The following is a 15,208-nucleotide window of genomic DNA, read 5'->3' on the forward strand; positions in this document are numbered from 1 at the left end:
TTGGCATTGAGGGCGAAGGTCGTATGTCGGATGGGTCGCCAACATCGGCCACCCTGTCATGGCACATCACGCAGGGGCTGCCTTCTAGGGAGCAAAAAAAAAAAAGTTCTAGCAGATTCTCCTGGCACGGAGGACTCGCCCAAATCAATGAGCAATTTTTCATTAGACAATGACATACACGGCTTGCCATGATTAATGCCAAAATTTCACGCCAATCGATTTCTAGAGACAGAAGGAGGGCACACCTATCTGCGGAAATCCTTCCATCAATAAAAACTCTCATCGCTACAAGGCTATAAAAAAGAAAAAAAAAAAACACACACGCAACTGTAATGAGAAGAATACGAAGACGATCGTGTTGGGGAAACTCTCAACTCCTAAAATAGCTCAGAACACAAATTGTTCCCGGAAGGAAATGACTCGGCACTCGCTTACGTCATTCCACAACTACGTCATCATTCACGCATTACTCGTTCCCACAATTCTCCAGCCCGGGATTCCCTCTCCACGAGAAGTTCCAAATGTTCCAGCCGGAGAATCGATCTTTAAGCATCCAAATGGAAAAGAGGGCGGGATGGCTGGTCGTCCTCCCATCCTTACAAGCTTCCACTACACCCGGCTAGTTGTTACAACTGCCTTGTACAGTCTTGTAATTTCACACACGGGTATTTATTCGATTCACCCCAAATATTCGTAAACTACACATTGTTCATCATCATCGTTAGTAAAGTCCTGAGTTCAGGAAGACTGATGAAAGAGTTGAGAAACGGTCAAACGGTCCTGTTGTTTTGTCTTTCACGTCATCTTAACGTGACACGTGACCAATCATTTTCTGTTAGCTCTCCTGGTGCTGGTGGGGTCAGCCGCGCGCAAACACTGGCGGAGGTGGAGAGTGCTGCGGTTGAGAGATCCGACAGGGCGGAGTGGACTGTGGCAGCGCGCGACAGTAACTTATCCAGCTCTCGCTCGCCTGGCACTCGACCTGTGTTATGTATTGACAACATAATTCAACATAATGGCCTCAGTGCTCCGCAACCAAGGGTGGCTGTAGTTGCAGAAAGCTGTAATATTAATCAGCCGATCTTGTGAGAATGCATGCTTCACGGCAAGGTCTGGAGAAAATGTGGACAGGTGGGTAATGGGGGGAATATTTGTAGATGTGGCACCTCCCTCCCTCAAATCCTATTCTCTGCCTTTCACTTCAGATGAAGTTTATGGTAGCATCGATCAAAACGTGAGAGAACATTTGGCGGGTAAGGGGAGAGCACTGCAAGGATGGGAGGAAGAAGTGAGAGAGAAAGCACTTTACTTGTCGGTGAGAACGGTTGGCTCGATTCGCATATCAGAAAGCTGCCGCCACAAGCGAAGTGCAAGCAACCTTGAACACTGCTTCATCAACACGCACACCTGATCGGCTCTCATGCACGTGACTGACTCATTGATCTCACTCTAGGTGTCGCTTCCGTCGTTAACAACCTCTCCCCTCCCCTTCCCGCTCCACCACTTTCCCTCTTCTGTTTCCGTTACCTCCCTTCTTTCCCCTGTGTAGGTTTAGCATGTAATGGTGTGTTTCGTGCTGATCGATTTAACATGTAACATCGTGTGCTGTGTTAATCAGTATATCATTCACCTCCATCTGTATTATTCATCCGTGCGTGTCTGAGCCCACACGAACGCGTATGTGTGTGCCTGTGTGTCTGCCATGACCATACATGCGGGCGCCTGTGTGTCCTATTAATTTAGTAATGCTCTGGTCACCTTTTCTGTCGACTAATCAGCCCTAGGATCCCTTATTATTAATAATATTTGCTTTAGGGGGAGGTGGGAGTGGATCGCGAGTAATTGCTGGATCTGAGACCCCTTGCAGAGGCGCAGCTACAAAGGTCGTGAGTTACTGTTTTCCCATCCATTAACTGAGAGGGGTTTCAGAACACATCCCCTACTTCCACTCCAAGTACAAGGCAGAGTCCTGGCCCTCATTGGTTAACAGACTCCTCTACATCAGGCCAAGCCAAAGAAGTCATTCCTTTTCGCAGACTCACTCTCACAAACTCACCACCACTCACTTCTATCTAAACCGACAAGGCACTGCCCCTGACGAACACTTGAACAAGCTGACTCAAAAATCAAAGATTCTTCTGCAGTGGATACCAGCACGCATAGGGATTGCAGGAAATGAGAAAGCAGATCAGCTGGCAAAAGAATGCAGCAGCAAAGGTCCATGTCAAGTCTGTTATAGAAGAGGCAAGCGTCACTAATTGCAAACAAAAGGAAAAGTCAGCTCTGTAACGAAACCGCAAAATCCTGCAATACACAGACGCCCTCCAGTAACTGCCACATCACAAACAAACCCTGATATTCCGCCTGAGAACCGGAAACTACAACCTCAACAGCCACCTCAAGAGGCTTGACATACAAACCTCAGCCCTACACCCGGATATGAGGCGCCACCACTCGAACGAGGAAGAAGAAGCCCCGCCCAACCCCACCCACTTAAATTGTTGAAGTTATGGTGGTGATTTCAGACCTCCAGATAAACATTTCAGTGCACATCTTTTAATATTATCATAATCTTAATCCTTGGTGTTACTAAATTCATTCATTAGTTCCACGTTTTATGCATTTTTGATAATGAATAAGAATGATGAATAATGTCTAGCTTATTGTGAAAATGCCTTTCGCGATGAGGTCTCCGACCTAAACTTTTAGACACCATCGCCAAACTTTTAGGACAGTTTGTTTGTTTGGATTTCTCTTATGTCTCCGGGGATCGTATCTCTAGTTCTACCGTATTTTCAGTCACCAGGCACAGCCATTACTTTTAGTCTACAGCCACAGGTCTGTATTTTAGTATAGTATTATCGTATATGTGACCTACATCTACATGTCTCTATTTTTAGCATTGTAGCTGTGATCTCCATTTACAGGTTTCTAATTTCACCATGTGACCTTTAGCTCCACATCTCTCGTTCTCAAAATCTGTAAAGTGACATTTTGGCACAGCAGGTCAATGCAACACGCGAACAGCGAGGGAATAAAAACGACAGCCACAGTCATCAATGTTTGCCGAGTGCTGTAAATAGTCTTTAAAACATGCCGCAACGCCCGCATGCACCTCATTTTTCCATCTCTCTCTCTTCCCCCACACCCGCCCCATTTTTCTCTCTCTCTCCCCCCGCTTGTGTCCTTTTCACCGCACAGGCCAAACCAGATTCTATAAAATTCTCCTCAATCAGCGGACTGAAACACCTTCTTTTTTGCGGTTTAGCAGAGTCACGTGACAAAGATGGGGCTGCGAGTTGGGATGGGAGAAGGCAGCGGGGGACATGCAACCTCACGGACTAAAAAAAAAAGAGGTGGCATCGTGAATCGATCTGGAGGCCACAGAGATGCCTCACTGCTTGCCCTGCCACGAAGCGGGAGGAGACAGAGCCGCTGTCTAATGTAGTTTGCCTCCTCTTCCTTTCTAGTGACTTCCTGTCTCTCCTGTCTCGCTCTTCTGTAGGCACTGTGTACTGTCAGCTCTGGGTACCTCAGTCAAGTAGGTACCCGCAGCTCTTGGTCAGCCTTTTGGTGGAATGTTACTCATGTCTTGTTGGTAAAGGGCTCTGATCATTCTTGTTTCTTTTTATTTTGTGTTCAAGTGTTGTCACAATTCGAAAAGATCACAAGATTGGTTGGTCACCGGACATGTCGCCCCACCGCCTGAGTCAATGTCTCTATCTAGTCTAGTCTACCTCATCAATATGTCTGTGTGTGTGTGTGTGTGTTTGTTTGTTCTGCGTGTGCTCCGTATGTGCATCGAGTGAAAGATAATCCCTGTTGTCGCAATCATTAATCGGTCAGCATGGCTGACGAAAGAAAGTTTAAAAGAAAATATAGGAGCTCCTTTTTTTTTTTTTTTTTGACTCAATTTTGCATTCAAGCAGATCATCTGGAGTCTTATCACCTCCACACACTAAACCTCCAAAACAGCTGCAACTGACGGAAATAGGATTTTATCCCTTCTTTTCACGCCAAGGAGAGAGAGAAGTGAGTGAGGTGAGGTGAGGGGGAGAAACTGGTTTTTACGCCGTCAACAACTTCACGTGCAGAGAAAGAGCAGCGTGCCCGAGACAAGATATGAACCCGGACAAGCGGTGGTCAGCCAGCACCCCTGGACCAGCCCAGGTGGCCTTCTGATATAATAATAATAAACAATCACGAACTAATATCCCTGGACTGCTGCCTGCTGGCAGACTATTTTTTTTCCAGTTAACTGCTAAAACGAGGCTTTAGACGACAAAGCTTCCGGTTTATTCACATTCTTTGTTACGGCTCGCCAAGACTAACAGGGGATCACTTCGCAAGAGGCTAAGCGTTGGTCTTGGCAGACAGACAGCCATCCACCTATACACGTCCGTGCAACAACTGTTCACTGTCGCCATTCTTGCCTTCACACACGTCGCTGCCTGTTGGGTGAAAAAGATGTACTTTGGGGTGTTGATTGTTATTGTCTTTTAGGTCTAGTCACTCAGGGTTGGCCACTAAATAATAAATCCTATGCAAGAAAAAAATCAAACTGTATGAAAATGGAGTTGCTTATGTAACAAAGCTATGCTCGAGATTTTGTGATTTTGTGTGCGTCAGGTTAAATTTTTTCTCTTTTTTTGAATGATTTATTTCGAAAAATGGAATACATAGCTGTACATTTTTTAGAAGGGGTAAAGGTAGTCTCATATGTTTTGGCTGTTAGAGAGTAATGTATCAGACAAGCAGATACACAGAGTACAGGAGCACTGCAGGGGTGTTGGGCTCCATATGGTCTGTACTCAGTGTTACAGTATTTATAACACACACACACACGCACGCACACGCACACACACGCACGCACACACGCACGCACACAATGTTCCATGTGAACACTCAACGGATCTTTTAGCACTCAATACGCAGCTAGTAGCAACATATGGGCAGCTTCATTATCTCCATGCATCGAAATACTTTTTTCTTTCATCATCGATGATTATGATGATTATGTGACGTCACGCCATAACAGGACTTGATTGACAAACCGTGAATGACAGTGTGTATGTGGGTGTGTGTGGGTGTGTGTGTATACGTGTGTATGTGCGTGTGTGTGTCATGACAGGACTAACAGTGACTCGACTGTCTTTTTCATCACGTGCACGAATAAACGGCAATACCGGGTGTGCTGACGATGATACCCATGACAGCTCGGGGTCCGCAATCGAGGCGGAACGAATGGTTCTTCCCTACCGTCGGGTGACATGCTTTATGCCAAAGAATGAACAGGGATTAAGAGACAAAACAGGGATTTCTTGATAGGCCTGAAAACACCATTAGGGAAAAATACGAGTAAGACGTTTCTATATTTACAAAAATACGCGCTTACACACATACTCACACACACACACTGACACACACACACACTGACACACACACACGAGAAGGAAAATCTTACCAGACTAGGGGCAGGGCGCAGGCGTTCCTCCATGGCGGCTATATTTTCCTTTGATGTTTGTGGAACCTTCTAGTCCCTCGATGACACCATCACAGTCACCACCACCAGCGACACCGTCGTCACCCTGGTCACCAGAAAAGGCGCCGCAGTGGCCGCGGACATTGTCGCTGGCATTGGTGCTGGCCCCTGCAGGCTTGTCCCCTACCAGCGCCTGGGTGAGCTCGCCTGACTCGGTGGCCCGCAGGTCGGAGAAGCGGGTGGCCAGGGCATGCGGACAGCAGCAGGACCGCAGGCGACGGGCCAGCCCCGACACCGCGCCCTCCCCTACTCCCCCCGCTCGCTGGACGGCGGCCACCGTCTTGGAGCGGGTAGAAGGAGGGGAGGCGGAGGAGGAAGGATGGTGGTAGGTACCCGTGTTGCCCGTTTTCCGGGTGGGTGCCACCGAATCTTGATGCCGACTCCGTGTAAACTCCAAGGAAAGATGGCGCCGCACAGAGGCGCGAGACGATCAGAACAGCGCTGACTGCCCTGCCGGCAGACAGAAGGGGGCTGGAGTGAAGGGGTGGGTGTGTTTGTCCCGGCAGCTGTGCCAAAACACAACAGAACACGTCGAAGAGGCTATGTGGCCGGCTCTAATGCATTTGTGTCTTGCAATACTCCAGTCGGTGAATAGCTGTGGAACTCTATTATCTTTTCATGCCAAGAATTGAAGTACAACTCCAGGTGCCACGGCTCTTTTCCGCTATTACTGTTGTTGTTGTTGTTGTTGTTGTTGTTGTTGTTGTTGTTGTTGCTGCTGCTGCTGCTGCTGCTGCTGCTGCTGCTGCTGCTGCTCTCTTGCAGTGGCTTCTTTTCAAGCGTCGGGGAATTTCTTTTGACAAATCCTGCATCACCCAGTTATAACAAGTCCGTGTGTATACACAACAACAACAGCAAGAAGACAAGGATTTAGTCCTCTTTTGGCTCCTCGCTATCTCCACAGTGCACAAAACATGAACTCAACACAATCGGGGACACACACATTACTAAATCAGATGCCAAGCAAGCCTCGCAAAGACCAAACCAACCATAGAAGATTTTTTTTTAAAGCTGACTTTGATCTTCACTCCTGATTCGGTTCCCATGGGAACATTACGCTTGTGTAAACTTGCAAACAGTTCCATAAAATCTTTAAAAACTACCAAAGAAAGTTCGTGTGGTCTGAGTCTGCGCTCTGTGGTATTTACAGCCCGAAAGAACACCCTCGCTCATGGGTCCAACCTTCGCTCGTCATCAAAGACTCCTTGACAGTGACGTCACGACCAGGGGGTCGCAAGTCGAGTGGTACAAGCACTTTCTGTAGAACTGTTGGTCACATTTTCACAGACCCAAAAGATATTGCATCCTGGTATCGTTTTGTGGCGTTTAACCAGAAGAAAAAAAGCGACGACATCGGACTCGCGGTCTCTGATGTTAACATCGATCGTCTGCTCACTCGACAATGTCAGTTTTAGCTCTCCTCACCAAAAAAATCTTAGTGACGTCAGCTTCTTGTTGTCTGAAAATAATAAGAGGAAAAAAAATGACAACTTCAGGCATTTTGAAAATGGAAACTAGTCATTTGATCTCTCGAGAAAAATCGCGCGATATCAGAAAATAAGAGAACGACAAGACAACAAACGTCTGCAGGGATGAGAGAAAGTTCAAAGTTCACTTGTAGTGACGACTGATAGGCCATGTGTCGTCAGAACTGTGAGCAAAATAATAAAAGAAATAATAATATCAATAAGTTAATTTTATAGCTCAATATCTCAGCCAAAAGGCAAGCTCACTGCTCACTGAACAAGATCCACGAAATAGTCACAACGATGTAGAACAAAGAACAAGGCGAAGACACGTGATCACTGAGATTTACATTCTCGCGGGGCTGTGCGAGAAACTGCGAGATTTCGACCAAGATGAGCCTCATGTCTTGAAGACACAACTGTGTCATGTCAATGAGCAGCTCACTTATTTCTTTCATCATAGAAAATTTCTTTTGGTCGTCTTCTACCGAAAGATATGAAAATATGTTTATGCGGATGAAAATTTTCTGTTTAAAAGGAATCCAGCTGTCGCTAAAAAAAATAAATAAATAAAAAAAATAAAAAGCATCACCTGTAATAGCTCAGGTATGAAAGGAAATCGATTTTATTGACGGTGGAATTATTTCACAGGTGACACCTACCCGTAAACACTACTGGTGGGTGGGTGAGACAGCAGACCAAAATAAAGTGTGGAAATGCCAGCATGACCTTCGTGGTTTCACTCATGGCATATCATGAACACAGTGAGCTCCGGTACGATCGTGAGACATGGACAAGCAAACAAACTGAACGAGCGTACACAGGTAACTGTAAACAGAGTTATTGTCAATAAACACGCTTGCACTGGTGTTACAGAAGGTCTCTTGCTCGCGCTTCCCTCCATACATCATATTTTTGTTTCTGAACTCTGCTTCCCTCCATACATCATATTTTTATTTCTGAACACTGCTCCCTCTCTTCAGAGACAGCGTTCGTTCGGTGAGCACCAGACGCGGATCTTGTTAGCCGTTAAAACAAGCCCAGCTGTGACACTTGCATCCAAGGGTACACCGAGTACGTCTCACCCACAAATCTCCCACGTGACGTCACGCGCTCCACAGAACATACTAACCCTGAATCCTCCACCCCTCCTTCCTTCTCTCCTAATTTCATCCTGTGTCAGCAGTCCATGATGAGCCCCAGTAAGTGCGAAAACAGTTCGGTGGGGGTAAGTGTGGGTGTGGGTGTGGGTGGGTGGGGGAGTCAGATGTCATATGACGCTGGCCAGAGTGGAGGGGGTGGGTGTCCGGATGCTGGCGCGTGCGATGCGAGATCCGTGCTGATGCCAGGCGCAGGCAAGATCAGCGGCCGTCAGGCTTACAGCAGACAACATACAGCGCGTTCATCTCCATTCCAAGCCCACCCCACCCCCTACCAACTCCTCCCCTCCGTTCCTCGTCTACGGCCTATGCGATCAATAACAATCCCAGCAAACCGACCTTACTACTCGGCCAGCATCTTGGCGGACTGCCCAACACGAGTGAAAACGTTTTCTCGCTGAGCGCTCGCGCGTGAATATGAAGGGGAGGGGGATGCGTATGTGAACAGTACGCACGTGTGTGTGTGTGCGCGAGAGAGAGACCAGCTGTTTTCATTCCACCTAGGGTTGCTCCACACACACATGCGCGCGCAAACTGACCTCTGACTCTACCGATATGGATCATTAACCAACCATAACTAACAAGAGCTGTTACAACGACTGTGTGAAGTGACACCATCCCACATCCTAGTCCCCCCACACACACACACACACACAACACCATCCTAGCGCTGACTACAGCTATTCCCTACATTACAACACACGCGAAGCAAAACACACACACACACCTCCGGACTGTACGTACGTGGGTCGATGGAGCTGCTCGTGATGTCCGTCCCGCTGTTGTCGTCCTCGTGGCCGTCGATGTCGTCGCTCGAACTCTCCCGCGACGTCGTCAGCCACCAGGACGGGCCGCAGCACAACTACACATCCGTGCTTGTCAGAGCGGGAGACACACAGAGTGAGGGAGGGCAGCCTTGCACGCTGGCACCACTGTCACAGCACCCTCGCACGTGCCACTGGTGCTACGGCAGACTGCTGCACCACCACCACCAGCAGCAGCAGTCACAGCTGTGCGTGTCGCCGTGTAATACGATCTAGCTCGTGCGACTGCCGCAGCCCCCTGTACACTGACGAACCGCTCGTAGAACGTGATAGCAACGCACGATAGTCAGAAGTCGGGGTGGGGTGGACCTGGGCTTGGGGAGGCTGTGGGAAAGGCCGAAGAACTCTCACGAGAAACATAACAAACAAAGAATCGCTGAAGATGGTGTTGAAGTTAGGGGCAAAAAAATTCTAGACAACAAAACGATAAAAAACCCAAAACGTAAACAATGCATTTGGTGTGTCACGATTCAAGATCCTCAGCGGCGATGATCGCAGTGATGTTAACACCGATGTCAAGGAATGTCGAGCAGACATGTCGAGGCTTGACTGACACAAGACACAGGCGATGCCGGAGTCTGCAGCCGTTTTCTCTAATTCGCGAGCAGCCAGGGTCCGGCATGCCAGCGATTATCGAGCTCGTGATAACATGCCAACAAATGCCAGCTTGGCATGCTCGCGCCTGCAGGTTCTTGCTCCACCCCTTCCCCCTACCCTGACCCCCTCCTCCCTGTATTCGGCTCGTCATTCAGCAGGAAAAGGCCTATCAACCACACACCCCATCCACCCGATAAATTATGACTATTACAGTAAATGAAAGGACTTTTCTTGGATTGACTTCGGAGGATTTTTATGGCGGCCACCGCGTGGTTACAATCTTCGGTTAGCTTTCATCGCGTGCTTTTCTTCATCTGTTATCCCCCACCACCCACTACCACCACCACCGATCTTTTCGGAATAAAGCAATCGACAGACTTTTCCAGTTAATGCCTCAATTATTTCCTAAACCCTCCCACATCATCTCACACCCCCACAAGCCTGAAGGCTGAGCAGCTGAATGGGTTTTTCAGCGCGATAAATAAAAACCTAATGGTGGGGGGGGATTGATGTGGACAGGAGGGGGAGGTAGTGACGCAGTGGAAGGGAGAACAAGGCTGTGATGTCACTGGGACCACCAGCAAGAACAATACACAACGCAGGTCGCTGGCTCGCAACGACTCCAAGTCCTTGGAAGCAGGCCGCTTGCCCTTTGCTGTCGTCCTCTCTCTCACTCCAGCCAGCGGTTGGGCCCGGCGAGCCCGCCTGCGAGAAATAACGAGCTTTGTCGAGATTTTCTCGACACCCTGCCTCTGCGATGACGTTCGCTGCCTGCATGCAGTAAACTGCTCGCCTGCACTGTCTTTGTCTTCAATAAATAATTCTGTCCCAACAACTCGTGCAAGTGTTCGTCCGCGTCTTCTCCAGTTTACAAAATGAAGTATTCATGCTAGAATGGCGGATCCCAAACAGTATGTCAGTTTAGCCGCTGATAATACGCAAAAACGAAAGAGATTATTATTTCTCTGGTGACCGTGATGTTGACAAAACAAAAAAAAATCTAAGAGTTTGTGCACGCGTTAATAACTTGCCGCGCGTGCACAAACGCAAAACATAGATGTCACGCCATTCGATAATCAGATCGGCAGGAGTATGCCTTGTATATGTTCAATAAAGTCTACAACAACCACATCTTTCTTATGACAAATTGTCTAAATGATGGGTCCAAACCTGATTACTGTCTATTCAACGTCTACATTTTCCTGGCAGAAATAGAATAATACACACAACGAGAGATGACATCGCAAGGAAGAAGACTGACAAGCAGACAAACAATGTCTTATTTGTCAATAACTTGTAAGGACTGTATTTTTTAAAAAAATAAACAACTTGTAATTTTATCCTCCTACCTGCCTGCCCTCTGATGCAATCTCTCTCTCACACACACACACAGAGAGAGCACAACTGCAGAAGGACAGAAAACTCCTGGATGGAAAAACGGTTTCTAAGAAGCAAACAAAAGATCAATAGTATTAGGGGGAGCGAGAAGGTGGCAATAGGATACAGTGCGCGGAAGCTCGCCTGGCGCTGATCGCATTAATCGGCGAGGTGGCCATATTTTTTTTTTAAACCTGCTTCGCCTGCGCTGGCGTAACGGACACAGCCACGTGACCCACCAGTGTTGCAGTGACAGCCGCGGCGGTGCAAGCATCTCGTGAACAGCAACTGCTTTGCTTCAGCACGTGGACAAAAGTTCATACAGTTCACTGGCTCACCGTCTGCCTCCGTCCAAGTCCTCGCGCGGTTGTAAGGGGGGAGATAACTGGTGTCTACTTCCCATTCAGGGACCGTAAGTCTGTAAGCCATTTGGAATATTCCCGTTCTCTTTTTTTTTTTTTTCTTTTTCTTTTTCCAGGACTAGGACTCTCGATCTTGACTGAACTGAAGTCGGTTTTAAATTTGCTACCAGCATTTCGATTTTGAGTGCAGTGCCTCCTACCCGGAAGAAGTTTTAGCAGACGACACAATTTTATTTTTAGAACTACGCCGAACGTGTCTCCTTCGCCAGAAGCCTGATGACATCACAAAGGGAAGTCAGTCTTAATTTCTCGCACCCCCTATGTTTTTTTCTTTTTCTAAGGGAAATATCAACGGCTATTGTTTTCAACATCAAACGCTGACCTTCTAACCTTTGACCACTTCTTTGTTTGTCTTTACAAACAGAATTATGCAATCACTCTTTTTGCTTTATTTTTTTTTTTAAAGAGATGTGTGGCCTGCAGAGGGCATCTGTCAAGCTCGTAAAATGCTGAAAAATATATTTTTTCTTTCGTTATATTCCTGATTTCGTTGTTTATTTTGTTTCTACATCTATTTATTTCCTGTTTCTTTCCTTCTTTTATTCCTTCCTTCATACATTTATTCGTTCGCGATTTCTTGCTTTTTCTGTATCTGCGTAAGAGACAGCAGTTCACAAGGAACTAAAGCCGTTATCACGACAGACGAGGGGCTGCTGTTGATGGAGCTGCTGCAGGTGGCAGCTGAAAGGTTACTTGAGGTCGATCGCGACCTGTCATCAGCTGCTTGTTCTCGACCATCCGCCAGCATACGATGAAAGTCTTCGTGAATCGATGACTCGAGGCGGTGTTGAGGGCGGAAAGACACTGGACACTGGGCAGCGTGCATAACTCACAGAGACAGGAGGATGTGATGTGGTCTTGCCCTTTCTGTAGGGACAGCCGAGAAATATACGAGAAATACACTTGTGTAAAAGCGCAAATAAGACACGCACACACACAGACGTACGTATGTATGCATACAAACATTATCACACACGTATACACGCACACAAACATCCACACAGACCATCGCAGGGATTCCCCTATTGTAGCGATGGTGTTGATGCTGTTGTAGTACATAACCACCAGTCTTCTCCTACCCCAAACCCTTCATTCGTCCCTTCTCTCAGTTCATCTTAACACACTGAGGTTTTTTTGGGAGGAAGGGTGTTGTTTAGAGTAGAGAGGCGGAAGGGCTTGTGAGAGAGAGAGAAATGGGATTGCTGGACGGTGTATTTACAGGGAGAGAAAGTGAAATTAATTCCTTGTTGGTGCCTCGTAATCACCCTCCGTGTAACACATGGCCATGTCGGCGGCAAGCTGTGAGGTCGCTGTTGTCGGCCCGTCGTGCGTGTCCTCGCCGCACTCCCCGAGGGTCCGGCATGCAGCGGGAGGGCGCTGTGACCACACAACGGCGAGCTCTTGTCCGCTGCGAAGGTTATCGACCCACCGCGCGGCGAGGAGCTGCCGCCAAGCGGTCACCGGATATCTTGTATCGATCTCCACATCCAGCCACCCCTGCAGGCAGGGTCGCTCCGCATGCCGCCCCTTTCATCTCCACCGCCACACACCCCATCACGTCTCCCCCATCTCGCATCTCAACAGCAGCAGGTTCCCTTCTTTGCCTCGCCCTGCCTTCCAGTCCCCTGGTAAGGGAAACTTTGTCCACGTGACCCTGTGGAAGACTGGCGCGCCCTCTGCGGCTGGCGGATACAAACAACCATTTTCTCTCTCTCTGTGTGAACTGAAGAGTTAGCACAGGTGCAGTCCCCCATCGAACACTAGTAAACACTAGCTATTCACCACTGCAGTGTGAGGTCCTGAGTTCGGATCTCGTCTTGGTTCTCAACATACGTCTTTCTGTATGTGGCACCTGTTCCCATGGCCGACTGTCTGGGGTTTCTCTGGACACTACGGCTTCTAAAACTCCTGTTCCTTTGTTAGTAATCTCAAATAGCGATTGTAACTGGTTCTCTGTTATGTAACCGCATTCCTATTCCGTTTCCTCGTCCTTCTTGGTCTTAAAACGTTAGTGAACATCAGTATCAGTAGTATGAATGATTCCAATGTCAGTTAGAGAATTTGTTTCATATTGTGCTGGTTTCTAGTTCGTTGCCAGAGTAAAACAGTTTTTTGAACGTTGACACGGGGAAAGGCTCCAGAAAAAACTGATCATGGACTTGAACCTTCATCCCCCATTTTCAAGATTTCGACTTCACTGGCAAGTCTTATGTTCTTGGCGGCAAATTGGCTTCCAGGCATCCAGATATTGCTTCTAACGGCGCCATAGTCCGGTCCACAACCACGATCCACGAAGACCCTGTAGGGAGAAGACGATGAAAGGTGAACTGATGGAGGAGATCGACCCACACCCGCTAGCTCCGCATTTCGTTTCTACTGACATCAGCCAGAGACTTCGCATAAACGACTTTTCTCGTTCTTCCGTGTTGCAGCGAAAAATGGAGGATTGATTACTCAAGGAAATACATTGGCATGAAGTCATTCCTCAAGTAGTCAAGGGGTCTTGAGTGAAGCTCAATGGACAGGAAGAATCCTGCCATCATAGACAAAGACATTGGAGAAGAGAAGAAAGGAAGAAGAAGAAAGAAGCAGTAGAGGTTTCAAGAAAGATTTTGTGTACCATCTACACCCTGCACTCCTGTGGAAGAATAAGCTTTTGCGCCGAAATTTGCATGCGATGTAAGCATGACGTGGAGTGCAGTGTCAAGACTGATGTGGAGAGTGATGCCGAGGTTGGCTGGCTCTGTATGGCCCAGACTAAACCCTCGGCACGACTGACAAACTTGTTTCAAAGGCACTGTCGCAGAAATGACAGCTCGACCCGGGGAGGAGACGGTCTTTGCACTGCGCTTGGAAACAGTCGACAGAGGCCTTCACCCACTCTTGGCCTGCTGCCCAGTTCTTCATTCATTCTTTTATTCATCTCCCATCCATTCCCTCTTCTCTGTCCCAGCTCCTTTGTCGGCTGCTTCACGATCGTTGAAACCTGCTTCTCCTCAAGGGGGAAAAAATCTTTTTTTATATCTTTTTCTTTCAGTTCTTCACATCCAAGTCTATGTTGGCACATTCATGTCCATCGGGTGGTTTAGAGTTATTAGCATCACAAACAGTTTTCAAAACTTTCATTAGAAAATTTTTAATAAACTAAAAACCATCAAAAGTTTACTGCAGAAAAAAAATCACTGTCTACATCGACACTATGATAATATTTGAAATGATTATGTGTCAATTCACGAGAAACAAATTCTGATTATTGTTTCCATGCAAATGTTGTCACTGCCGACAATATTACCGGGAAAGTTTATTACAATGAAGTTATTTTAAAGAAGATTAAAAAAAGAAATTATTCAATACATCAACATTTTATGAATAATTTATGAGAAATTACTACAGAGAAAACATTGCAATTTAAATCCCATCTTTGTAAAATGTATTAATATTAAGCAATACTAAACATTTCTCGACGAAACAATTCCTGTATTTTGAAACTGCAATAAATGAGGTTGGGGATCTGGGAACTGGAGGTAACGGAAACCTGAAATTAATTTATTATTGAAGTGGAAAATAAAATCCTGCTGACGTATGTTAAGCTGCAGGGGAGAGGGAGAGAAAGTGATGGGAAGTGGAAAAATATAATAACAAAAGTAAGTCACGAGAACCGGCACTTTTCTTCCAACCCCTCCGTCTCCTCCATTTCTCCACGCCCGTTGACGTCAGAGTGCCCGGATGATCGATTTCTGGCGTGAATTTTCTGACTCTTCACTTCCATCGATTCTGATTTTTACCGCTGAGACTTCCCTTCCTGCAGCCCTTGTTTGAT

The 15,208-nt window shown here is 47.1% G+C and overlaps 1 protein-coding gene across 1 annotated transcript in view; it reads right to left on the bottom strand.

Annotated features, from left to right (window-relative positions):
• The window catches only part of LOC112560247 (cGMP-dependent 3',5'-cyclic phosphodiesterase-like), a 93,808-nt gene extending 84,642 nt beyond the window's left edge, over window positions 1-9,166 (bottom strand). Inside the window, exons 1-2 of the mRNA XM_025231944.1 lie at window positions 8,913-9,166; window positions 5,465-7,001 (exon numbers count right to left, since the gene is read on the bottom strand). Coding sequence (XP_025087729.1) covers window positions 5,465-5,497 — 33 coding nt within the window. The 5' untranslated portion in view covers window positions 5,498-7,001; window positions 8,913-9,166. The remainder of the gene's footprint in view (window positions 1-5,464; window positions 7,002-8,912) is intronic.
• Window positions 9,167-15,208: the final 6,042 nt, after the last annotated feature.

The sequence above is a fragment of the Pomacea canaliculata genome, linkage group LG3 (genome assembly GCF_003073045.1).
Source record: "Pomacea canaliculata isolate SZHN2017 linkage group LG3, ASM307304v1, whole genome shotgun sequence".
Taxonomy (NCBI): Eukaryota; Metazoa; Mollusca; class Gastropoda; order Architaenioglossa; family Ampullariidae; genus Pomacea; species Pomacea canaliculata.